Source organism: Oncorhynchus gorbuscha, linkage group LG01 (assembly GCF_021184085.1).
Source record: "Oncorhynchus gorbuscha isolate QuinsamMale2020 ecotype Even-year linkage group LG01, OgorEven_v1.0, whole genome shotgun sequence".
Classification (NCBI taxonomy): domain Eukaryota; kingdom Metazoa; phylum Chordata; class Actinopteri; order Salmoniformes; family Salmonidae; genus Oncorhynchus; species Oncorhynchus gorbuscha.
Genome location: NC_060173.1, coordinates 119,627,918 through 119,654,398, shown reverse-complemented (window position 1 = coordinate 119,654,398; position 26,481 = coordinate 119,627,918). Strand labels below are relative to the sequence as shown.

Here is a 26,481-nt window from a genome sequence, read left to right as displayed (position 1 = left end):
TTCGGACCGCCATTATATCATAGAAGAAGTTGCTCAATCTGTCAGCCAAATAGTGTAGGTAGAGCGCTATCAAACTGGTAACTATAGAATTTGTCTTTATTCAACATCGACAAGACGTGGAATCAATTTGGTACGTTTTTAAAACAACAACACATCTGGAAATTAGCTAGCTACTATGGTCACACGTTGCCATTGATTGATATGGCTAATGTTAGCTAGCTAACTAGTAGCAACCACCATAGCTAGCTCAGATAGTTCACTCTTTTACACGTGGTACGTTTATTCACGTAACGTTAGACAAAATTAAATAAAGTGGGTGTTTCAACATCAAATGTAAATATGACATAGTTTGCTAGATGATTATAACCAATCTCTGAAGTAGAAAACGGACTAAACTCCACTCCATGGTGGAGGAAGTGCCCGAACAGAGTGTAGCAGAAACAGGGACATCATTTGAGAAAGGTGCAATTCTGTGTGTTCCTTAATGTGAACCCTCCTGCTTCTGCAGGAACCCCTCCTTAATGTGGGCACCCCTGCTTCTGCAGGAACCCCTCCTTAATGTGGGCACCCCTGCATCTGCAGGAACCCCTCCTTAATGTGGGCACCCCTCCTTTATGTGGGCACCCCTGCTTCTACAGGAACCCCTCCTTAATGTGGGCACCCCTGCTTCTGTAGGAACCCCTCCTTAATGTGGGCACCCCTGCTTCTGTAGGAACCCCTCCTTAATGTGGGCACCCCTGCTTCTGTAGGAACCCCTCCTTAATGTGGACACTCCTGCATCTACAGGAACCCCTCTTTAATGTGGGCACCCCTGCTTCTGTAGGAACCCCTCCTTAATGTGGACACTCCTGCATCTACAGGAACCCCTCTTTAATGTGGGCACCCCTGCTTCTGCAGGAACCCCTCCTTAATGTGGGCACCCCTGCATCTGCAGGAACCCCTCTTTAATGTGGGCACCTCTGCTTCTGCAGGAACCCCTCCTTAATGTGGGCACCTCTGCAGCTGCAGGAACCCCTCTTTAGACTTCTATTGGTCCATTTTTATAGAGTTGTACTGCAGAAATCGCTCCTCCATTTCCTGGTTGCTGAAACCCTAATAGTAAGCCTGTTTGAATTTCACCGTAATTTAACGAGTCAGTTTAGAACAAATTCATATTTACAATGACGGCCTACCAAACGGCCTCCTGCGGGAACGGGGAGTACAAATATAGGACAAAACACACATCACAACGAGAGAGACAACACTACGGGTGTAGGCCGTCATTCTAAATAAGAATTTGTTCTTAACTTACTTGGTTGAGTACAACCAAGATGTGGTGTTTGGCTCTCTCAGTTGTGGTTTAACCTGTAAAAATAAATAAATCAAAAGAGACCTAAGACAATAACATAGCATGGTAGCAGCACAACACAGGGTACAAACATAATTGGGGACAAACAACAGCAATACATGTCAGTTTGTGTCAAAATAGGATTCTAGTGGAGAATCATTATACCATCTAAACCGCTGTGAAATATATTTTACATCACCAAAAATATTGTTGATGCAGGAACCAATGGGGGCTTGGGGGGGTGAAGGTGTTCCTGAAGGAACCACTGGGGAGCTTGAGGGGGGAGAAGGTGTTCCTGAAGGAACCACTGGGGAGCTTGAGGGGGTGAAGGTGTTCCTGAAGGAACCACTGGGGAGCTTGAGGGGGTGAAGGTGTTCATGAAGGAACCAATGGGGAGCTTGAGGGGGAAGGTGTTCATGAAGGAACCAATGGGGAGATTGAGGGGGTGAAGGTGTTCATGAAGGAACCAATGGGGAGCTTGAGGGGGAGGGTGAAGGAACCAATGGGGAGCTTGAGGGGGTGAAGGTGTTCATGAAGGAACCAATGGGGAGCTTGAGGGGGGTGAAGGTGTTCATGAAGGAACCAATGGGGAGCTTGAGGGGGGGTTCATGAAGGAACCAATGAAGGTGTTCATGAAGGAACCAATGGGGAGCTTGAGGGGGTGAAGGTGTTCATGAAGGAACCACTGGGGAGCTTGAGGGGGTGAAGGTGTTCATGAAGGAACCAATGGGGAGCTTGAGGGGGGGTGTGAAGGAACCAATGGGGAGCTTGAGGGGGTGAAGGTGTTCATGAAGGAACCAATGGGGAGCTTGAGGGGGTGAAGGTGTTCATGAAGGAACCAATGGGGAGCTTGAGGGGGTGAAGGTGTTCATGAAGGAACCAATGGGGAGCTTGAGGGAGCTTGAGGGGGTGAAGGTGTTCATGAAGGAACCAATGGGGAGCTTGAGGGGGAGGGTGAAGGAACCAATGGGGAGCTTGAGGGGGTGAAGGTGTTCATGAAGGAACCAATGGGGAGCTTGAAGGGGGGTGAAGGAACCAATGGGGAGCTTGAGGGGGTGAATGTGTTCATGAAGGAACCAATGGTGAGCTTGAGGGGGTGAAGGTGTTCATGAAGGAACCAATGGGGAGCTTGAGGGGAGTGAAAGTGTTCGTGAAGGAACCACTGGGGAGCTTGAGGGGGTGAAGGTGTTCCTGAAGGAACCACTGGGGAGCTTGAGGGGGTGAAGGTGTTCCTGAAGGAACCAATGGGGAGCTTGAGGGGGGTGAAGGTGTTCCTGAAGGAACCACTGGGGAGCTTGAGGGGGTGAAGGTGTTCATGAAGGAACCAATGGGGAGCTTGAGGGGGGGGAGGGTGAAGGAACCAATGGGGAGCTTGAGGGGGTGAAGGTGTTCATGAAGGAACCAATGGGGAGCTTGAAGGGGGGTGAAGGAACCAATGGGGAGCTTGAGGGGGTGAATGTGTTCATGAAGGAACCAATGGTGAGCTTGAGGGGGTGAAGGTGTTCATGAAGGAACCAATGGGGAGCTTGAGGGGAGTGAAAGTGTTCATGAAGGAACCACTGGGGAGCTTGAGGGGGTGAAGGTGTTCATGAAGGAACCAATGGGGAGCTTGAGGTGGGGGGTGAAGGAACCAATGGGGAGATTGAGGGGGGTGAAGGTGTTCATGAAGGAACCAATGGGGAGCTTGAGGGGGTGAAGGTGTTCATGAAGGAACCAATGGGGAGCTTGAGGGGGTGAAGGTGTTCATGAAGGAACCAATGGGGAGCTTGAGGGGGTGAAGGTGTTCATGAAGGAACCAATGGGGAGCTTGAGGGGGTGAAGGTGTTCATGAAGGAACCAATGGGGAGCTTGAGGGGGTGAAGGTGTTCATGAAGGAACCAATGGGGAGCTTGAGGGGGTGTTCATGAAGGAACCAATGGGGAAGGTGTTCATGAAGGAACCAATGGGGAGCTTGAGGGGGGGGTGAGGGTGAAGGAACCAATGGGGAGCTTGAGGGGGGGGTGAAGGTGTTCATGAAGGAACCAATGGGGAGCTTGAAGGGGGGGAAGGTGAAGGAACCAATGGGGAGCTTGAGGGGGGTGAATGTGTTCATGAAGGAACCAATGGTGAGCTTGAGGGGGTGAAGGTGTTCATGAAGGAACCAATGGGGAGCTTGAGGGGGTGAAGGTGTTCATGAAGGAACCAATGGGGAGCTTGAGGGGGTGAAGGTGTTCATGAAGGAACCAATGGGGAGCTTGAGGGGGTGAAGGTGTTCATGAAGGAACCAATGGGGAGCTTGAGGGGGGTGAAGGTGTTCATGAAGGAACCAATGGGGAGCTTGAGGGGGGTGAAGGTGTTCCTGAAGGAACCACTGGGGAGCTTGAGGGGGGTGAAGGTGTTCATGCAGGAACCAATGGGAATGCCCACATGCGGAAACGCCCTGAATTGCGGGCTGCAGTTGCACACTATTGCCTAATTTATTCATGTTGCATAGAAACTAAAATACTACTTAACGAACGGAATGTATAATGTTCATACGCAGAGAAAGTGGGATTTATCAAACAATCCTACGAGCGTCGTACACACACTGGTAGGAGATAACCGTTGATAAATGCCAATTGTTCTCAAACTCTGTGCTCGTGTACAATCTTGGCTAGTTGCATTTTCGAAACTCTGCCCATTAACTATATGGTCAAAATCATACCTTTTTTACAGTCTGTGGGGAACATACGCCATTCCATGAAATATCCTACACCAACAATGCTAAAAAAAAACCTTTCCGAGACTGTAAAAGGTGCTCGTGTCAGATTTGAGTACAATCAGGATGTGCTGTTTGAGGAACGAGTCGTGCGTCAGTGCATTCGGAAAGTATTCAGGCCCCTTAAATTCTTCCTCATTGTTACGTTACAGCAGGTAGCCTAGTGGTTAGAGCATTGGACTAGTAACCAGCAGGTAGCCTAGTGGTTAGAGCGTTGGACTAGTAACCAGCAGGTAGCCTAGTGGTTAGAGCGTTGGACTAGTAACCAGCAGATAGCCTAGTGGTTAGAGCGTTGGACTAGTAACCAGCAGGTAGCCTAGTGGTTAGAGCGTTGGACTAGTAACCAGCAGGTAGCCTAGTGGTTAGAGCTTTGGACCAGTAACCAGCAGGTAGCCTAGTGGTTAGAGCGTTGGACTAGTAACCAGCAGATAGCCTAGTGGTTAGAGCGTTGGACTAGTAACCAGCAGGTAGCCTAGTGGTTAGAGCGTTGGACTAGGAACCAGCAGGTAGCCTAGTGGTTAGAGCGTTGGGCCAGTAACCAGCAGGTAGCCTAGTGGTTAGAGCGTTGGACTAGTAACCAGCAGGTAGCCTAGTGGTTAGAGCGTTGGACTAGTAACCAGCAGGTAGCCTAGTGGTTAGAGCGTTGGACTAGTAACCAGCAGGTAGCCTAGTGGTTAGAGCGTTGGACTAGTAACCAGCAGGTAGACTAGTGGTTAGAGCGTTGGACTAGTAACCAGCAGGGTAGCCTAGTGGTTAGAGCGTTGGACTAGTAACCAGCAGGTAGCCTAGTGGTTAGAGCGTTGGACTAGTAACCAGCAGGTAGCCTAGTGGTTAGAGCGTTGGACTAGTAACCAGCAGGTAGCCTAGTGGTTAGAGCGTTGGACTAGTAACCAGCAGGTAGCCTAGTGGTTAGAGCGTTGGACTAGTAACCAACAGGTAGCCTAGTGGTTAGAGCGTAGCTGTAGCTCAGTTGGTAGAGCATGGCGCTTGTAACGCCAGGGTAGTGGGTTCGATTCCCGGGACCACCCATACGTAGAATGTATGCACACATGACTGTAAGTCGCTTTGGATAAAAGCGTCTGCTAAATGGCATATATTATTATTATTAGTACCCATGTTTTTCTTTTGTAGTTAAGTGCCTTTCTTTTTCTACTGAAATCCATACTTTTTTGTTTCAAATTAAAGTTAGTCAGAAACAACTACTGTTTCCTTGTTGAGATTCAATTGGCACATGCGCATTTGTGCCGAGTTGCCATCTTAAGAGCTACAGCTATGAACAAACTGTTGGGAGAATGTATTAACGTCTACTGACAAAGTATGGATTTCAACAAACATAGGTACACGGTATGTGTTTCATCAATTAAAGCATGTACGTGTTGACCCTGTATTCGGAGCTAGATTCCACTACGCCTGGTCTCTGCTCCACTCTGGTGGAGTCACCAGACACTTCATTCACCATGGAGTTTAGTCCGCTATGATCTAGCTACTGTAGTAGCTACACGTTGATCTAGCTACTGTAGAAGTAACAAACGTTGATCTAGCTACTGTAGAAGTAACAAACGTTGATCTAGCTACTGTAGTAGTGACAAACGTTGATCTAGCTACTGTAGAAGTAACAAACGTTGATCTAGCTACTGTAGTAGTTACACGTTGATCTAGCTACTGTAGTAGTTACACGTTGATCTAGCTACTGTAGTAGTTACACGTTGATCTAGCTACTGTAGTAGTTACAAACGTTGATCTAGCTACTGTAGTAGTTACACGTTGATCTAGCTACTGTAGTAGTTACACGTTGATCTAGCTACTGTAGTAGTTACAAACGTTGATCTAGCTACTGTAGTAGTTCCAGATTCTCACTCTCATATTGATGCTCTTCAGATGCTCCGGAGTCCACAATGACCGCAGGTCCAGAACACCGCTCCGTGTTTGAGTACTGTCTTCAAGACTCTGCTCTACAGGAGGTCAGAGAAGTTACCAGTGTTCATGAGCCTCCTGAACACAGTCATGGTGGGTAGCTAGTTGTAAGCCATGTCTATGGCTGTTGTACATCCTGAAAGCAGTTATTTGTGCCCCGGTTGTTTGTTTGTCATGTAAATAGTCATTAATATAAACTCAACATGTAAAGTGTTGGTCCCATGTTTCAAGAGCTGAAATAAAAGATCTCAGAAATGTTCCATACTCACAAAAAGCTTATTTCTCTCAAATTTTGTGCACAAATTTGGCTGCGCCCCTGCCCAGTCATATGAAATCCATAGATTTATTTCAATTGACTGATTTCCTTATATGAACATTAAGTCTGTAAATTCGTTGAAATGGTTGCATATTTTCAGTTCGGTATAGTTTATCTCCCATTTACTCAAGTCCTGTATGTATGTCATCCTAACAGGAGTGACTGTGTGCCCCAAGGAGGATCTCCAGGATGATAAACAGCCAGAGAGCAGCCTGGGTAGAGATGTGTCTGACAGGATGGTGTGCTCGGCCTGCCAGTGCCCCTTCGACACCCGGGAGGAGCAGGTGAATAACTGACTGAGGGTTGGGATGGACTGACCAGAGACCATAAAGGAGAGATTCACCCATTTTTAATATTATATTGTTTTTTCGGCATCTTTGAGCCATGTTCTATAGATTCCCGGTTAGTGTTACGATACCAACATTTAACTAACGATACCAGGCCAAGTATCACCATGCCAACGATACGATACCAGGCCAAGTATCACCATGCCAACGATACGATACCAGGCCAAGTATCACCATGCCAACGATACGATACCAGGCCAAGTATCACCATGCCTACGATACGATACCAGGCCAAGTATCACCATGCCAACGATACGATACCAGGTCAAGTATCACCATGCCAACGATACGATACCAGGCCAAGTATCACCATGCCAACAATACGATACCAGGCCAAGTATCACCATGCCAACAATACGATACCAGGCCAAGTATCACCATTCCAACATTTTACTAACGATACCAGGCCAAGTATCACCATGCCAACGATACGATACCAGGCCAAGTATCACCATTCCAACATTTTACTAACGATACCAGGCCAAGTATCACCATGCCAACGATACGATACCAGGCCAAGTATCACCATTCCAACATTTTACTAACGATACCAGGCCAAGTATCACCATGCCAACGATACGATACCAGGCCAAGTATCATCATTCCAACATTTTACTAACGATACCAGGCCAAGTATCACCATGCCAACAATACGATACCAGGCCAAGTATCACCATGCCAACGATACGATACCAGGCCAAGTATCACCATGCCAACGATACGATACCAGGCCAAGTATCACCATTCCAACATTTTACTAACGATACCAGATGAGGTCCTTTATCTACTGACCCAGAGTTAGATGAGGTCCTTTATCTACTGACCCAGAGTCAGATGAGGCCCTTTATCTACTGACCCAGAGTCAGATGAGGTCCTTTATCTACTGACCCAGAGTCAGATGAGGCCCTTTATCCACTTACCCAGAGTCAGATGAGGCCCTTTATCCACTGACCCAGAGTCAGACGGTCTCCTTTATCTACTGACCCAGAGTCAGACGGTCTCCTTTATCTACTGACCCAGAGTCAGACGGTCTCCTTTATCTACTGGCCCAGAGTCAGACGGTCTCCTTTATCTACTGGCCCAGAGTCAGACGGTCTCCTTTATCTACTGGCCCAGAGTCAGACGGTCTCCTTTATCTACTGGCCCAGAGTCAGACGGTCTCCTTTATCTACTGGCCCAGAGTCAGACGGTGTGGTACTAGTCAGTGTGGTACTAGTCAGTCAGTGTGGTACTAGTCAGTCAGTGTGGGACTAGTCAGTCAGTGTGGGACTAGTCAATCAGTGTGGTACTAGTCAGTCAGTGTGGTACTAGTCAGTCAGTGTGGTACTAGTCAGTCAGTGTGGTACTAGTCAGTCAGTGTGGGACTAGTCAGTCAGTGTGGGACTAGTCTGTCAGTGTGGGACTAGTCAGTCAGTGTGGGACTAGTCAGTCAGTGTGGTACTAGTCAGTCAGTGTGGTACTAGTCAATCAGTGTGGTACTAGTCAGTCGGTGTGGTACTAGTCAGTGTGGGACTAGTCAGTCGGTGTGGTACTAGTCAGTCGGTGTGGTACTAGTCAGTGTGGTACTAGTCAGTCGGTGTGGTACTAGTCAGTCGGTGTGGTACTAGTCAGTCGGTGTGGTACTAGTCAGTCGGTGTGGTACTAGTCAGTCGGTGTGGTACTAGTCAGTCGGTGTGGTACTAGTCAGTCGGTGTGGTACTAGTCAGTCGGTGTGGTACTAGTCAGTCGGTGTGGGACTAGTCAGTGTGGGACTAGTCAGTGTGGGACTAGTCAGTCGGTGGGACTAGTCAGTGTGGGACTAGTCAGTCGGTGTGGTACTAGTCAGTGTGGGACTAGTCAGTCAGTGTGGGACTAGTCAGTCGGTGTGGGACTAGTCAGTCGGTGTGGGACTAGTCAGTCGGTGTGGGACTAGTCAGTCGGTGTGGTACTAGTCAGTCGGTGTGGTACTAGTCAGTCGGTGTGGTACTAGTCAGTCGGTGTGGTACTAGTCAGTCGGTGTGGGACTAGTCAGTGTGGTACTAGTCAGTCGGTGTGGTACTAGTCAGTCGGTGTGGTACTTGTCAGTGTGGTACTAGTCAGTCGGTGTGGTACTAGTCAGTCGGTGTGGTACTAGTCAGTCGGTGTGGTACTAGTCAGTCGGTGTGGGACTAGTCAGTCGGTGTGGGACTAGTCAGTCGGTGTGGTACTAGTCAGTCGGTGTGGTACTAGTCAGTCGGTGTGGTACTAGTCAGTGTGGTACTAGTCAGTGTGGTACTAGTCAGTCGGTGTGGTACTAGTCAGTCGGTGTGGTACTAGTCAGTCGGTGTGGGACTAGTCAGTGTGGTACTAGTCAGTCGGTGTGGTACTAGTCAGTCGGTGTGGTACTAGTCAGTCGGTGTGGGACTAGTCAGTGGTGGGTACTAGTCAGTCGGTGTGGTACTAGTCAGTCGGTGTGGTCCTAGTCAGTCGGTGTGGTCCTAGTCAGTCGGTGTGGTACTAGTCAGTCGGTGTGGTACTAGTCAGTCGGTGTGGGACTAGTCAGTGTGGGACTAGTCAGTGTGGTACTAGTCAGTCGGTGTGGTACTAGTCAGTGGTGTGGGACTAGTCAGTCAGTGTGGGACTAGTCAGTGTGGTACTAGTCAGTCGGTGTGGTACTAGTCAGTGTGGGACTAGTCAGTCGGTGTGGGACTAGTCAGTCGGTGTGGGACTAGTCAGTCGGTGTGGGACTAGTCAGTCGGTGTGGTACTAGTCAGTCGGTGTGGTACTAGTCAGTCGGTGTGGTACTAGTCAGTCGGTGTGGTACTAGTCAGTCGGTGTGGTACTAGTCAGTCGGTGTGGTACTAGTCAGTCGGTGTGGTACTAGTCAGTCGGTGTGGTACTAGTCAGTCGGTGTGGTACTAGTCAGTCGGTGTGGTACTAGTCAGTGATTTAGATGTGGAGTGTAATTTTTACTTTCAGATGGAGCACTACAAGCTTGACTGGCACCGTTTCAACCTGAGGCAGAGACCATCTGGTAAAACCCCAGCCACAGTGGAGGAGTTTGAGAGGAAGACCGGTGGAGGTGAGTCACCACGCATCTAATCTGGGCACTCAGAACCAAATCAGCAACTCTATGTTAATGTTAAGGTTGTCATGGGAGACGGCCTGACGTAACTACCTCATCAAGGCAAAGAGTGGCTACTTTGAAGAATATAAAATACATGTTGATTTGTTTAACTACATGATTCCATATGTGTTATTTCATTAGTTTTGATGTCTTCACGATTATTCTTTTTATAATTATTATTACTATTAATAGGTTGGCCACCGTAGGGCCCCGATAGGTTGGCCACCGTAGGGCCCCGATAGGTTGGCCACCGTAGGGCCCCCGATAGGTTGGCCACCGTAGGCCCCCGATAGGTTGGCCACCGTAGGGCCCCGATAGGTTGGCCACCGTAGGGCCCCGATAGGTTGGCCACCGTAGGCCCCCGATAGGTTGGCCACCGTAGGGCCCCCGATAGGTTGGCCACCGTAGGCCCCCGATAGGTTGGCCACCGTAGGGCCCCGATAGGTTGGCCACCGTAGGGCCCCGATAGGTTGGCCACCGTAGGGCCCCCGATAGGTTGGCCACCGTAGGGCCCCCGATAGATAGGTTGGCCACCGTAGGGCCCCCGATAGATAGGTTGGCCACCGGTACTAATGCTTCATGAAAGGAGTGTATATATTTGGCCAGGCGATGTGAGTTTATACACCTACTGAATGGAGGTTTTACTCCACTGGTCTGAGGAAGAAATTACGAGTCCTCACTGTCCGAGACAGAGTCCGAGACAGAGACAAGGCAACACCGAGACAGTCGATATGTGGTCTGGAGACCGGACTCCCTTCAACACTGGTGCTAGCTACGGGAATTGACCCACTACGACTTGGTGCGTCTATGTAATCTCGCTGAGTCTACCTTTAAACCTAACGTGACCTGACCCATCACCTTATGCATTATTACTGAAACTAAATTGAATTTCAAATAAAAAAATCTTAACTTAGTTTTTGCCTAACATGTCTCCTGTGGACAGAGCAAATCAGTATCAACAATGGAAAAGACTTGGGTTGTGTCTAATGGTACCCTATTCCCTCTTTAGTGCACTACTTTCAACCATAAGTGCTGGTCAAAAGCAGTGCACTATATAGGGTGCAACCCTTGTCTCTTCTTCATTCTACTCTATTTGTACAAATGAATTTGTTCTGTCCACAGGAGACATGTCTAGCATCTCAGGTTCTGACTCGGAGGACGAGGAACCAGACAGTGACTGGGCTGTGGAGAACACAGAGGCTGCTCCTCTACAGAAGGACCACGGTGTTCTAGAAGCGGAATCCTTCCGTCGCCTCTCCAACCGGGTCGTGTTCCAGAACTCTCAGGGGCAGTACCTGGCTGTCTACCGCTGTGTTCTGCAGAGCAAGGTGAGACTCGGACGGACTTGTGGACTCTTTTTTTTTTAACACAAAATAATCAGCCTCCCTTGAGAAATGAATGAAGAATGGGTTGTATGTCATATGATTGAGTTACAGTGCTGCGAAAAAGTATTTGTAATTTGATCTACTTTTCCATATTTTTGATACTGAATTATCAAACCTTCATCTAAAACCTAATAATAGATCAAGTGAACCTTAGTGGACAAATAACACAACAATCATGTACTTATTTCATAAACAAAGGTACGCAACACCCAATGCCCTTGTGTGAAAAGTAATGGCCCCCTTTCACTCATTAACTGGTTGTGCCACCTTTAGCTGCAACGACTCCAACCACTTCCTGTGGAGCTGTTGATCAGTCCACCTTTAGCTGCAACGACTTCAACCACTTCCTGTAGTTGTTGATCAGTCCACCTTTAGCTGCAACGACTCCAACCAACCACTTCCTGTGGAGTTGTTGATCAGTCTCTCACGTCGCTGTGGAGGAATTTACTGTAGCTGCAATGACTACAACCAACCACTTCCTGTGGAGCTGTTGATCAGTCCACCTTTAGCTGCAATGACTCCAACCACTTCCTGTGGAGCTGTTGATCAGTCCACCTTTAGCTCTGCATTTCAGTCATAGACTTCAACCACTTCCTGTAGTTGTTGATCAGTCCACCTTTAGCTGCAACAGCTCTGCTTAAGACATGACTCCAACCAACCACTTCCTGTGGAGTTGTTGATCAGTCTCTCACGTCGCTGTGGAGGAATTTACTGTAGCTGCAACGACTCCAACCAACCACTTCCTGTGGAGTTGTTGATCAGTCTCTCACGTCGCTGTGGAGGAAGTCTGGCCCAATTCCATGTGTGGGTTTTCAAGGATGAACTGCTCGTTTCAGGTCCTGCCACAACATCTCTATTGGGATTAGATCTGGACTTTTCCAAAACTTCACGTGTTGCTTTTTAACCATTTTCATGTAGACTTGATTTTGGGTTTGGGGTCATTGTCTTGCTGAATGACCCTGCTGCTCTTCAGCTCACTGTGGAATGCAGTGCTTGCTTTTCTCCAGACATAATGGGACCCATGTCTTCCAAAAAGCACCTGGATGTTCATCAAGACTCTTGGCGTTATGGATGATGAGTCAAAAGGAACTTTTTGACACCTGATTTAATCCACTCTGCATTTCAGTCATAGAGGAAGACCGTAAGATGGCACCGACAGACATGACAGCTCTGCTTGTAGCTCCTAAGACATGACAGCTCTGCTTGTAGCTCCTAAGACATGACAGCTCTGCTTGTAGCTCCTAAGACATGACAGCTCTGCTTGTAGCTCCTAAGACATGACAGCTCTGCTTGTAGCTCCTAAGACATGACAGCTCTGCTTGTAGCTCCTAAGACATGACAGCTCTGCTTGTAGCTCCTAAGACATGACAGCTCTGCTTGTAGCTCCTAAGACATGACAGACATGACAGCTCTGCTTGTAGCTCCTAAGACATGACAGCTCTGCTTGTAGCTCCTAAGACATGACAGCTCTGCTTGTAGCTCCTAAGACATGACAGCTCTGCTTGTAGCTCCTAAGACATGACAGCTCTGCTTGTAGCTCCTAAGACATGACAGCTCTGCTTGTAGCTCCTAAGACATGACAGCTCTGCTTGTAGCTCCTAAACAACTTTGCAGACATGATTACGTATTTTTGTGTTATTTCTTTGTTAAGATACTACTACATGCTTGGAACACAAGCATTTCACTATAACAGCTTGCTATCTGCTAAATATGTGTATATGTAACCAATATGATTGCTTGATTTGACATGGTGTGGCCTCTCATACAGTCTCGTTAACAAGACTATATGCATTTCAGTCTGCCATAGAACAACTTTGGAAGACCTGGGAACACAAGCATGGTGTATGTAACCTCTCTACAGTCTCGTTAACAAGACTATGTGCATTTCAGTCTGCCATAGAGGAAGACCTGGTGGCCTCTCTACAAAGTCTCAGTAACAAGACTACGTGGGTCATTCTGATGGCAGGTGGTGGACACTTCGCTGGAGCCGTGTTTCAAGGGTCAGTGATGAGAAGCCTGGCTTCATATTCTCTATTGCTATAGTGGGCTCAAATGGTACTATATTCTCTAAATGGTGCAGTGGGTCCCTGGGCTCAGTTCTAAAGTGTCCTGTGTAGGGAATAGTGTCCTGGGTTCAGGTATAAAGTAGTGTCCTGTGTAGGGAATAGTGTCCTGGGTTCAGGTATAAAGTAGTGTCCTGTGTAGGGAATAGTGTCCTGGGTTCAGGTATAAAGTAGGGAATAGTGTCCTGGGTTCAGGTATAAAGTAGTGTCCTGTGTAGGGAATAGTGTCCTGGGTTCAGGTATAAAGTAGTGCCCTGTGTCGGGAATAGTGTCCTGGGTTCAGGTATAAAGTAGGGAATAGTGTCCTGGGTTCAGGTATAAAGTAGTGTCCTGTGTAGGGAATAGTGTCCTGGGTTCAGGTATAAAGTAGTGTCCTATGTAGGGAATAGTGTCCTGGGTTCAGGTATAAAGTAGTGTCCTGTGTAGGGAATAGTGTCCTGGGTTCAGGTATAAAGTAGTGCCCTGTGTCGGGAATAGTGTCCTGGGTTCAGGTATAAAGTAGGGAATAGTGTCCTGGGTTCAGGTATAAAGTAGTGTCCTGTGTAGGGAATAGTGTCCTGGGTTCAGGTATAAAGTAGGGAATAGTGTCCTGTGTAGGGAATAGTGTCCTGGGTTCAGGTATAAAGTAGGGAATAGTGTCCTGGGTTCAGGGTATAAAGTAGTGTCCTGGGTTCAGGTATAAAGTAGGGAATCCTGTGTAGGGAATAGTGTCCTGGGTTCAGGTATAAAGTAGTGTCCTGTGTCGGGAATAGTGTCCTGGGTTCAGGTATAAAGTAGGGAATAGTGTCCTGGGTTCAGGTATAAAGTAGTGTCCTGTGTAGGGAATAGTGTCCTGGGTTCAGGTATAAAGTAGTGTCCTGTGTCGGGAATAGTGTCCTGGGTTCAGGTATAAAGTAGGGAATAGTGTCCTGGGTTCAGGTATAAAGTAGTGTCCTGTGTAGGGAATAGTGTCCTGGGTTCAGGGTATAAAGTAGTGTCCTTGTCCTTTTGTAGGGGTAGGGAATAGTGCCTGGGTAGGTGTCCTTGTCCTTTTGTAGGGGGTAGTGCCCTGGGTAGGTAGGGCACTACATTGCAAATTTTATTTTAAAAAAACATTTATCACATTTATGTGATAAATGTTTACACAAATCACATTTACATAAGTATTCAGACCCCCAAATGAATTTACTACAGGTGGACTCCAGTCAAGTTGGAGAAACATCTCAAGGATGATCAATAGGACTCGAAATTGAGCTCAGGTGCATCCTGTTTCCATTGATCATCCTTGAGATGTTTCTACAACTTGACTGGAGTCCAACTGTGGTAAATTCAATTGATTGGACGTGATTTGGAAAGACACACACCTGTCTATATAAGGTCCCACAGTTGACAGTGCATGTCAGAGCAAACACCAAACCATGATGTCGAAGGAATTGTCCGTAGAGCTCAGAGACAGGATTGTGTCGAGGCACAGATCTGGAGAAGGGGACCAAAACACTTCTGCAGCATATTGTGTGTAGATTGGTCAGGAGAGGAAAAAAACATTTAATCAAATTTAGAATAAAGTTGTAACAAAATGTGGGAAAAGGTCAAGGGGTCTTTCTGAATGTAGGTCTTCCTCTCAGTACTAAAAGATGATTAATCTCCCCCATCTCTGCTGTTCCAGGAGAGAGGTGTTGCAGCACAAGACGTTCCATCGGTACACTGTAAGGGCCAAACGGGGGACAGCCCAGGGTCTGAGAGATGCTAAGAACAGCAGTCATGCTCCTAAATCAGCCGGAGCTGCCCTGAGGCGATACAACGAATCTGCGCTCGTCAAGGCAACACAACTACTCTTATTTTGATGTGTCTGGACTAACTAACTAACACATTTTCGTTTTCCTCTGATTAGCCAGAACTACTATAAGTTAAAGTAGGATCTTCTCTTGCACACACATGAATGAACGCAATGTTCTGTTTGACCACACAGTGGCGCTATTTCACAGGCCACACCCTTCATGTGATGATAATCTGACCTGATGGTGGCACATTGCTCCCCTTTAAAGGACCAGAGGAAGTTGCAGCCACTATTTCCACGTATTGTCCAACAGAGGACGTTTAGGTTCTACCTCCGAACAATGACGAAGGTTTCCATGGTAATATCTGGTGCGGCAGGGTAGCCTAGTGGTTAGAGTGTTGGACTAGTAACCAGCAGGTAGCCTAGTGGTTGAAAATCTGTGTCGTTCTGCTCCTGAACAGGCAGTTAACCCACTGTTCCTAGACCAGTAGCCCAGTTCCTAGGTTAACCCACTGTTGGACCAGTTAACCAGCAGGTAGCCCAGTGGTTAGAGCGTTGGACTAGTTCCAGCAGGTAACCCAGTGGTTAACCCACTGTTGGACCAGTAACCAGCAGGTTAGCCTAGTGGTTAGACCAGTTAACCCACTGGACCAGTTAACCAGCAGGTAACCCAGTGGTTAGAGTGTTGGACCAGTAACCAGCAGGTAGCCCAGTGGTTAGAGTGTTGGACTAGTAACCAGCCTAGGTAGCCCAGTGGTTAGACCGTTAACCCACTGTTCCTAGACCAGTTAACCCACTGTTCCTAGACCAGTTAACCCACTGTTCCTAGACCAGTTAACCCACTGGTTAGAGCGTTGGACCAGTAACCCACTGTTCCTAAAGGTTGCTAGATTGAACCCACTGTTCCTGACAAGGAACACATCTGTCCAGTTAACTGCCCCTGACCCACTGTTCCTAGACCAGTTAACCCACTGTTCCTAGACAGTTAACTCACTGTTCACAGACCAGTTAACTCACTGTTCCTAGACCAGTTAACCCACTGTTCCTAGACCAGTTAACCCACTGTTCCTAGACCAGTTAACCCACTGTTCCTAGACCAGTTAACCCACTGTTCCTAGACCAGTTAACCCACTGTTCCTAGACCAGTTAACCCACTGTTCCTAGACCAGTTAACCCACTGTTCCTAGACCAGTTAACCCACTGTTCCTAGACCAGTTAACCCACTGTTCCTAGACCAGTTAACCCACTGTTCCTAGACCAGTTCACCCACTGTTCCTAGACCAGTTAACCCACTGTTCCTAGGCCGTCATTGAAAATAAGAATTTGTTCTTAACTGACTTGCCTAGTTAAATAAAAGTTATTTTTTAAAATATATATCGCAGTACAAAGAACGTTATGATACCAACCGTTCAGATAGCCTAAAGAACCTGGTGTTATAAAATGTTTATCAAGTCAGCTTTGTTTATGAATTACATTTAAGCAACAGCAACTAGTCTCTTGTATGCACAGGTCCATTTCATTTTCAAATCAAATACATTTTTGTCACGTGCCAAATACAACAGGTGTAGTATTATAGTGAAATACTTGGCCTGGTATCTTATCGTTAGTTAAATGTTGGCATGGTGATACTTGGCCTGGTATCGTATCGTTGGCATGGTGATACTTGGCCTGGTATCGTATCGTTGGCATGGTGATACTTGGCCTGGTATCGTATCGTTGGCATGGTGATACTTGGCCTGGTATCGTTGGCATGGTGATACTTGGCCTGGTATCGTATCGTTGGCATGGTGATACTTGGCCTGGTATCGTATCGTTGGCATGGTGATACTTGGCCTGGTATCGTATCGTTGGCATGGTGATACTTGGCCTGGTATCGTATCGTTGGCATGGTGATACTTGGCCTGGTATCGTATCGTTGGCATGGTGATACTTGGCCTGGTATTGTATGGTTGGCATGGTGATACTTGGCCTGGTATCGTATGGTTGGCATGGTGATACTTGGCCTGGCATCGTTAGTTAAATGTTGGCATGGTGATACTTGGCCTGGTATCGTTAGTTAAATGTTGGAATGGTGATACTTGGCCTGGTATCGTTAGTTAAATGTTGGAATGGTGATACTTGGCCTGGTATCGTATCGTTGGCATGGTGATACTTGGCCTGGTATCGTATCGTTGGCATGGTGATACTTGGCCTGGTATCGTATCGTTGGCATGGTGATACTTGGCCTGGTATCGTATCGTTGGCATGGTGATACTTGGCCTGGTATCGTATAGTTGGCATGGTGATACTTGGCCTGGTATCGTATAGTTGGCATGGTGATACTTGGCCTGGTATCGTATCGTTGGCATGGTGATACTTGGCCTGGTATCGTTAGTGAAACATGTTTGTTAATAAGAAACCTCTGCACATGTATTCCTCTTCATGACCGAGAAGCCCAAACAGTCTCTTACGGTTTTCTTCCGTCGAAGGAGAGTCGGACCAAAATGCAGCGTGGTATTTTTGATTTAATGATAGTGAAAAATGAACAAAACAACAAACGGTCAGCTACCAATACAAAAACACACCACAAAATAAACCCATGTCACACCCTGGCCTAACCACAATAATAAAGAAAACACAGAATACTAAGACCAGGGCGTGACACAGTCCACCTGAATACTAAGACCAGGGCGTGACACAGTCCACCTAAATACTAAGACCAGGGCGTGACACAGTCCACCTGAATACTAAGACCAGGGCGTGACACAGTCCACCTGAATACTAAGACCAGGGCATGACACAGTCCACCTGAATACTAAGACCAGGGCGTGACACAGTCCACCTAAATACTAAGACCAGGGCGTGACACAGTCCACCTAAATACTAAGACCAGGGCGTGACACAGTCCACCTAAATACTAAGACCAGGGCGTGACACAGTCCACCTAAATACTAAGACCAGGGCGTGACACAGTCCACCTAAATACTAAGACCAGGGCGTGACACAGTCCACCTGAATACTAAGACCAGGGCGTGACACAGTCCACCTGAATACTAAGACCAGGGCGTGACACAGTCCACCTGAATACTAAGACCAGGGCGTGACACAGTCCACCTGAATACTAAGACCAGGGCGTGACACAGTCCACTTGAATACTAAGACCAGGGCGTGACACAGTCCACCTGAATACTAAGACCAGGGCTTGACACAGTCCACCTGAATACTAAGACCAGGGCGTGACACAGTCCACCTGAATACTAAGACCAGGGCGTGACACAGTCCACCTGAATACTAAGACCAGGGCGTGACACAGTCCACCTAAATACTAAGACCAGGGCGTGACACAGTCCACCTGAATACTAAGACCAGGGCGTGACACAGTCCACCTGAATACTAAGACCAGGGCGTGACACAGTCCACCTGAATACTAAGACCAGGGCGTGACACAGTCCACCTAAATACTAAGACCAGGGCGTGACACAGTCCACCTGAATACTAAGACCAGGGCGTGACACAGTCCACCTGAATACTAAGACCAGGGCGTGACACAGTCCACTTGAATACTAAGACCAGGGCGTGACACAGTCCACCTGAATACTAAGACCAGGGCGTGACACAGTCCACCTAAATACTAAGACCAGGGCGTGACACAGTCCACTTGAATACTAAGACCATGGCGTGACACAGTCCACCTGAATACTAAGACCAGGGCGTGACACAGTCCACCTAAATACTAAGACCAGGGCGTGACACAGTCCACCTGAATACTAAGACCAGGGCGTGACACAGTCCACCTGAATACTAAGACCAGGGCGTGACACAGTCCACCTGAATACTAAGACCAGGGCGTGACACAGTCCACCTGAATACTAAGACCAGGGCGTGACACAGTCCACCTGAATACTAAGACCAGGGCGTGACACAGTCCACCTGGGCCACAGAGCTAAACAGGAGGTGCAAACTTGTCCATTGGATCATTTGTCAATTATTGAGCTAGTCTGTATTAAAGATGTTTATCTGACTGTTTTAAAATCCTTTTTATAGTCTAAGGGGGGGGGGTTCTACTTCTAGTTGTCACCATACAATACCAGGCCAAGTATGTTGGAAACAGTCAAATAAAACCCTGAAACACTGAAAAATGATTTGTACATAACTTAGGAAACGCATTCAAAATGATTTGCATGAAGTAGGCCGTTTGGATTTGCCACTTCCCAGACAGATTTTAAAGCGATGACTTATTGACTTATTGACTTATTGATTTATTGACTTATTGATTTAAATCATTGTGCAACATGGTGGGTAAGCTCTCGCCATCGTCTTTCAGCTCGAAGATGTGGTGTGTGTTTAATGGCTGCTCGCAGCTTCATTGTTGCTGGTTGTAATTGATCTAATCAGTAGTTCCTCTGCTTACAGGAGATCCAGGACTTACTGGAGAGCTGGTCTGACCACCTGACTGACGCCAGTGCCATCTTCCTGCGGGCGCCCAGCCATAATAAAACCCTGTTCTTGGGGGGTAAAGCGGCTCCGCTGGTCAAGAAGGACCCTCGGATCAGAACACTGCCCTTCCCCACACGCAGAGCCACCTTCAGAGAGATAAAGAGAGTACACGATGTCCTCTCCACGCTAAATATATATGGTACGAGTTTAATCTACACGATGTCCTCTCCACTCTAAATATATATGGTACGAGTTTAATCTACACGATGTCCTCTCCACTCTAAATATATAAATATATATGGTACGAGTTTAATCTACACAATGTCCTCTCCACGCTAAATATATAAATATATATGGTACGAGTTTAATCTACACAATGTCCTCTCCACGCTAAATATATATGGTACGAGTTTAATCTACACGATGTCCTCTCCACGCTAAATATATATGGTACGAGTTTAATCTACACGATGTCCTCTCCACTCTAAATATATATGGTACGAGTTTAATCTACACGATGTCCTCTCCACTCTAAATATATAAATATATATGGTACGAGTTTAATCTACACAATGTCCTCTCCACTCTAAATATATAAATATATATGGTACGAGTTTAATCTACACAATGTCCTCTCCACTCTAAATATATATGGTACGAGTTTAATCTACACGATGTCCTCTCCACTCTAAATATATATGGTACGAGTTTAATCTACACGATGTCCTCTCCACTCTAAATATATATGGTACGAGTTTAATCTACACGATGTCCTCTCCACTCTAAATATATAAATATATATGGTACGAGTTTAATCAACACAATGTCCTCTCCACGCTAAATATATAAATATATATGGTACGAGTTTAATCAACACAATGTCCTCTCCACGCTAAATATATAAATATATATGGTACGAGTTTAATCTACACGATGTCCTCTCCACGCTAAATATATAAATATATATGGTACGAGTTTAATCTACACAATGTCCTCTCCACTCTAAATATATAAATATATATGGTACGAGTTTAATCTACACGATGTCCTCTCTAAATATATATGGTACGAGTTTATTCTACTAAATATATAAATATATATGGTACGAGTTTAATCTACACAATGTCCTCTCCACGCTAAATATATATGGTACGAGTTTATTCTACACAATGTCCTCTCCACTCTAAATATATAAATATATATGGTACGAGTTTAATCTACACAATGTCCTCTCCACGCTAAATATATATGGTACGAGTTTAATCTACACAATGTCCTCTCCACTCTAAATATATAAATATATATGGTACGAGTTTAATCTACACAATGTCCTCTCTACTCTAAATATATAAATATATATGGTACGAGTTTAATCTACACAATGTCCTCTCTACTCTAAATATATAAATATATATGGTACGAGTTTAATCTACACAATGTCCTCTCTACTCTAAATATATAAATATATATGGTACGAGTTTAATCTACACAATGTCCTCTCCACTCTAAATATATAAATATATATGGTACGAGTTTAATCTACACAATGTCCTCTCTACTCTAAATATATAAATATATATGGTACGAGTTTAATCTACACGATGTCCTCTCCACGCTAAATATATATGGTACGAGTTTATTCTACACAATGTCCTCTCCACGCTAAATATATAAATATATATGGTACGAGTTTAATCTACACAATGTCCTCTCTACTCTAAATATATAAATATATATGGTACGAGTTTAATCTACACAATGTCCTCTCCACTCTAAATATATAAATATATATGGTACGAGTTTAATCTACACAATGTCCTCTCTACTCTAAATATATAAATATATATGGTACGTTTAATCTACAGTCCTTAATCTACACAATGTCCTCTCTACTCTAAATATATAAATATATATGGTACGAGTTTAATCTACACAATGTCCTCTCTACTCTAAATATATAAATATATATGGTACGAGTTTAATCTACACAATGTCCTCTCCACTCTAAATATATAAATATATATGGTACGAGTTTAATCTACACAATGTCCTCTCCACTCTAAATATATAAATATATATGGTACGAGTTTAATCTACACAATGTCCTCTCTACTCTAAATATATAAATATATATGGTACGAGTTTAATCTACACAATGTCCTCTACTCTAAATATATAAATATATATGGTACGAGTTTAATCTACACAATGTCCTCTCCACTCTAAATATATAAATATATATGGTACGAGTTTAATCTACACAATGTCCTCTCCACTCTAAATATATAAATATATATGGTACGAGTTTAATCTACACAATGTCCTCTCTACTCTAAATATATATGGTACGAGTTTAATCTACACAATGTCCTCTCCACTCTAAATATATAAATATATATGGTACGAGTTTATTCTACACAATGTCCTCTCCACGCTAAATATATAAATATATATGGTACGAGTTTAATCTACACAATGTCCTCTCTACTCTAAATATATAAATATATATGGTACGAGTTTAATCTACACAATGTCCTCTCTACTCTAAATATATATGGTTTAATCTACACAATGTCCTCTCTACTCTAAATATATAAATATATATGGTACGAGTTTATTCTACACAATGTCCTCTCCACTCTAAATATATAAATATATATGGTACGAGTTTAATCTACACAATGTCCTCTCTACTCTAAATATATATGGTACGAGTTTAATCTACACAATGTCCTCTCCACTCTAAATATATAAATATATATGGTACGAGTTTATTCTACACAATGTCCTCTCCACGCTAAATATATAAATATATATGGTACGAGTTTAATCTACACAATGTCCTCTCTACTCTAAATATATAAATATATATGGTACGAGTTTAATCTACACAATGTCCTCTCTACTCTAAATATATAAATATATATGGTACGAGTTTATTCTACACAATGTCCTCTCCACTCTAAATATATAAATATATATGGTACGAGTTTAATCTACACAATGTCCTCTCTACTCTAAATATATAAATATATATGGTACGAGTTTAATCTACACAATGTCCTCTCTACTCTAAATATATAAATATATATGGTACGAGTTTAATCTACACAATGTCCTCTCTACTCTAAATATATAAATATATATGGTACGAGTTTAATCTACACAATGTCCTCTCCACTCTAAATATATAAATATATATGGTACGAGTTTAATCTACACAATGTCCTCTCCACTCTAAATATATAAATATATATGGTACGAGTTTAATCTACACAATGTCCTCTCTACTCTAAATATATAAATATATATGGTACGAGTTTAATCTACACAATGTCCTCTCCACTCTAAATATATAAATATATATGGTACGAGTTTAATCTACACAATGTCCTCTCTACTCTAAATATATATGGTACGAGTTTAATCTACACGATGTCCTCTCCACTCTAAATATATATGGTACGAGTTTAATCTACACGATGTCCTCTCCACGCTAAATATATAAATATATATGGTACGAGTTTAATCTACACAATGTCCTCTCCACTCTAAATATATATGGTACGAGTTTAATCAACACAATGTCCTCTCCACTCTAAATATATATGGTACGAGTTTATTCTACACAATGTCCTCTCCACTCTAAATATATATGGTACGAGTTTAATCTACACGATGTCCTCTCCACTCTAAATATATATGGTACGAGTTTAATCTACACGATGTCCTCTCCACTGTAAATATATAAATATATATGGTACGAGTTTAATCTACACAATGTCCTCTCCACTGTAAATATATAAATATATATGGTACGAGTTTAATCTACACAATGTCCTCTCCACGCTAAATATATAAATATATATGGTACGAGTTTAATCTACACGATGTCCTCTCCACTCTAAATATATAAATATATATGGTACGAGTTTAATCTACACGATGTCCTCTCCACTCTAAATATATAAATATATATGGTACGAGTTTAATCTACACGATGTCCTCTCCACTCTAAATATATAAATATATATGGTACGAGTTTAATCTACACAATGTCCTCTCCACTCTAAATATATATGGTACGAGTTTAATCTACACGATGTCCTCTCCACTCTAAATATATATGGTACGAGTTTAATCTACACGATGTCCTCTCCACGCTAAATATATAAATATATATGGTACGAGTTTAATCTACACGATGTCCTCTCCACGCTAAATATATAAATATATATGGTACGAGTTTAATCTACACGATGTCCTCTCCACGCTAAATATATAAATATATATGGTACGAGTTTAATCTACACGATGTCCTCTCCACTGTAAATATATAAATATATATGGTACGAGTTTAATCTACACGATGTCCTCTCCACTCTAAATATATAAATATATATGGTACGAGTTTAATCTACACGATGTCCTCTCCACTCTAAATATATAAATATATATGGTACGAGTTTAATCTACACGATGTCCTCTCCACACTAAATATATATGGTACGAGTTTAATCTACACGATGTCCTCTCCACGCTAAATATATAAATATATATGGTACGAGTTTAATCTACACGATGTCCTCTCCACTCTAAATATATATGGTACGAGTTTAATCTACACGATGTCCTCTCCACTCTAAATATATAAATATATATGGTACGAGTTTAATCTACACGATGTCCTCTCCACGCTAAATATATAAATATATATGGTACGAGTTTAATCTACACGATGTCCTCTCCACGCTAAATATATAAATATATATGGTACGAGTTTAATCTACACAATGTCCTCTCCACGCTAAATATATAAATATATATGGTACGAGTTTAATCTACACAATGTCCTCTCCACTCTAAATATATAAATATATATGGTACGAGTTTAATCTACACAATGTCCTCTCCACGCTAAATATATAAATATATATGGTACGAGTTTAATCTACACAATGTCCTCTCCACTCTAAATATATAAATATATATGGTACGAGTTTAATCTACACAATGTCCTCTCCACACTAAATATATATGGTACTTTAATCTAATGTCCTCTCCACTAAATATATAAATATATATGGTACGAGTTTAATCTACACAATGTCCTCTCCACACGCTAAAATATATAAATATATATGGTACGAGTTTAATCTACACAATGTCCTCTCCTCTCCACTCTAAATATATAAATATATATGGTACGAGTTTAATCTACACAATGTCCTCTCCACACTAAATATATATGGTTTTAATCTACACAATGTCCTCTCCACTCTAAATATATAAATATATATGGTACGAGTTTAATCTACACAATGTCCTCTCCACTCTAAATATATAAATATATATGGTACGAGTTTAATCTACACAATGTCCTCTCCACACTTTAATCTTTACACAATGTCCTCTCCACGCTAAATATATAAATATATATGGTACGAGTTTAATCTACACAATGTCCTCTCCACTCTAAATATATATGGTATATGGTACGAGTTTATTCTACACAATGTCCTCTCCACTCTAAATATATATGGTAGTTTAATCTACACAATGTCCTCTCCACGCTAAATATAAATATATAAATATATATGTACGAGTTTAATCTACACGATGTCCTCTCCACTCTAAATATATAAATATATATGGTACGAGTTTATTCTACACAATGTCCTCTCCACGCTAAATATATAAATATATATGGTACGAGTTTATTCTACACAATGTCCTCTCCACTCTAAATATATATGGTACGAGTTTAATCTACGGGACACTTTCCTACCATCACTTTAAGCCTAGTATTAAAATCTAGATTCTCCGTTGAAAAGCAGTTTTCAGTCTTGGGCAAGGCTTAATCTGCCCTACATGTACGTTGCTTTCTGGAAGTATTCAGACCCCTTTTGACCACATTTTGTTACATTACAACCTTACGCTAAAACCTATTTTTGTTCCTCAATCTACACCCAAAAACCCATAATGACAAAGTGAAAACAACAGGTTTTTACATAAGTTTTCAATCCTGACACATCCTGTTTCCATTGATCATCCTTGAGATGTTTCTACAACTGGATTCAGTTGATTGGACATGATTTGGAAAGGTACACACCTGTCTATATAAAGGGCTCCACAGTTCCTCTGTGGGGATGGTTGTCCTTCTGGAAGGTTCTCCCATCTCTTCAGCGCGCCACCAATGAGGTTTTTATGGTAGAGTGGCCAGACGGAAGCTGCTTCTCAGTTAGAGGCACATGACAGCCCGCTTGGAGTTTGCCAAAAGGCAACTGAGACCTCTTTCAGACCATGAGACCTCTTTGGCCTGAATGCCAAGCGTCACGTTTGGAGTCTCTGAATGTCATTGAGTGGCCCAGCCAGAACTTGGACTTGAACCCGATTGAACATCTCTGTAGAGACCTGAAAATAGCTGTACAGCAACGCTCCCCATTCAACCTGACAGAGCTTGAGAGGATCTGCAGAGAAGAATGGGAGAAACTCCCCAAATACAGGTGTGCCCAGCTTGTAGCGTCATACCCAAGAAGACTCAAGGATGTAATCGCTGACAAAGGTGCTTCAACAAAGTACTGAGTAAAGGGTCTGAACTTTATCCCTGTAAATGTGATATTTCAGTTTTTATTTTTAATACATTTGCAACAAATTCTAAAAACCTGTTTTTGCTTTATCATTATGGGGTTTTGTATGTAGATTGATGAGGAAAAAAACTATTTCATCCATTTTAGAATAAGGCTGTAAGGAAATGTGGGGAAAGTGAATGGGTCTGAATACTGTCTGAATGCACTTATGGACATTCCTGAGCTTCCATTCTGAGAGGCTGACAAAGTGTTAATTTACTAATCTATCCCAAACCGCAGGTAAAGACACTGACATCTCCGACATCCTGAGTCCCTCTAACAAAGTGTGGAAGAAGGCACGTACACCTGTGGCTCAGCCAGAACCTTCCTTAGGAGACAACAGCACCCCTAGGAGACAACAGCACCCTCTAGTGGAGGAGGAGGAGAGTTCAGGAGAGGAGCTGGAGACGGTGGAGGTGACTCTGGGAACTCTGGACCTCCGGGAGCATGAGATCTACCCTGCCAGGAGGAAGAAGAGGAGACGACAGGACAGAGGACAGAGGTGA

The 26,481-nt window shown here is 43.8% G+C and overlaps 1 protein-coding gene across 1 annotated transcript; it reads left to right on the top strand.

Annotated features, from left to right (window-relative positions):
* Window positions 1-26,481, top strand: LOC124035804 (ankyrin repeat and zinc finger domain-containing protein 1-like). Its single transcript, XM_046349605.1, has 9 exons — window positions 1-130; window positions 5,943-6,071; window positions 6,451-6,578; window positions 9,579-9,681; window positions 10,849-11,054; window positions 13,002-13,111; window positions 14,820-14,973; window positions 19,323-19,545; window positions 26,216-26,481. Exons 2-9 carry the CDS (start codon window positions 5,960-5,962, stop codon window positions 26,479-26,481), a joined length of 1,302 nt encoding a protein of 433 aa, XP_046205561.1. The 5' UTR covers window positions 1-130; window positions 5,943-5,959.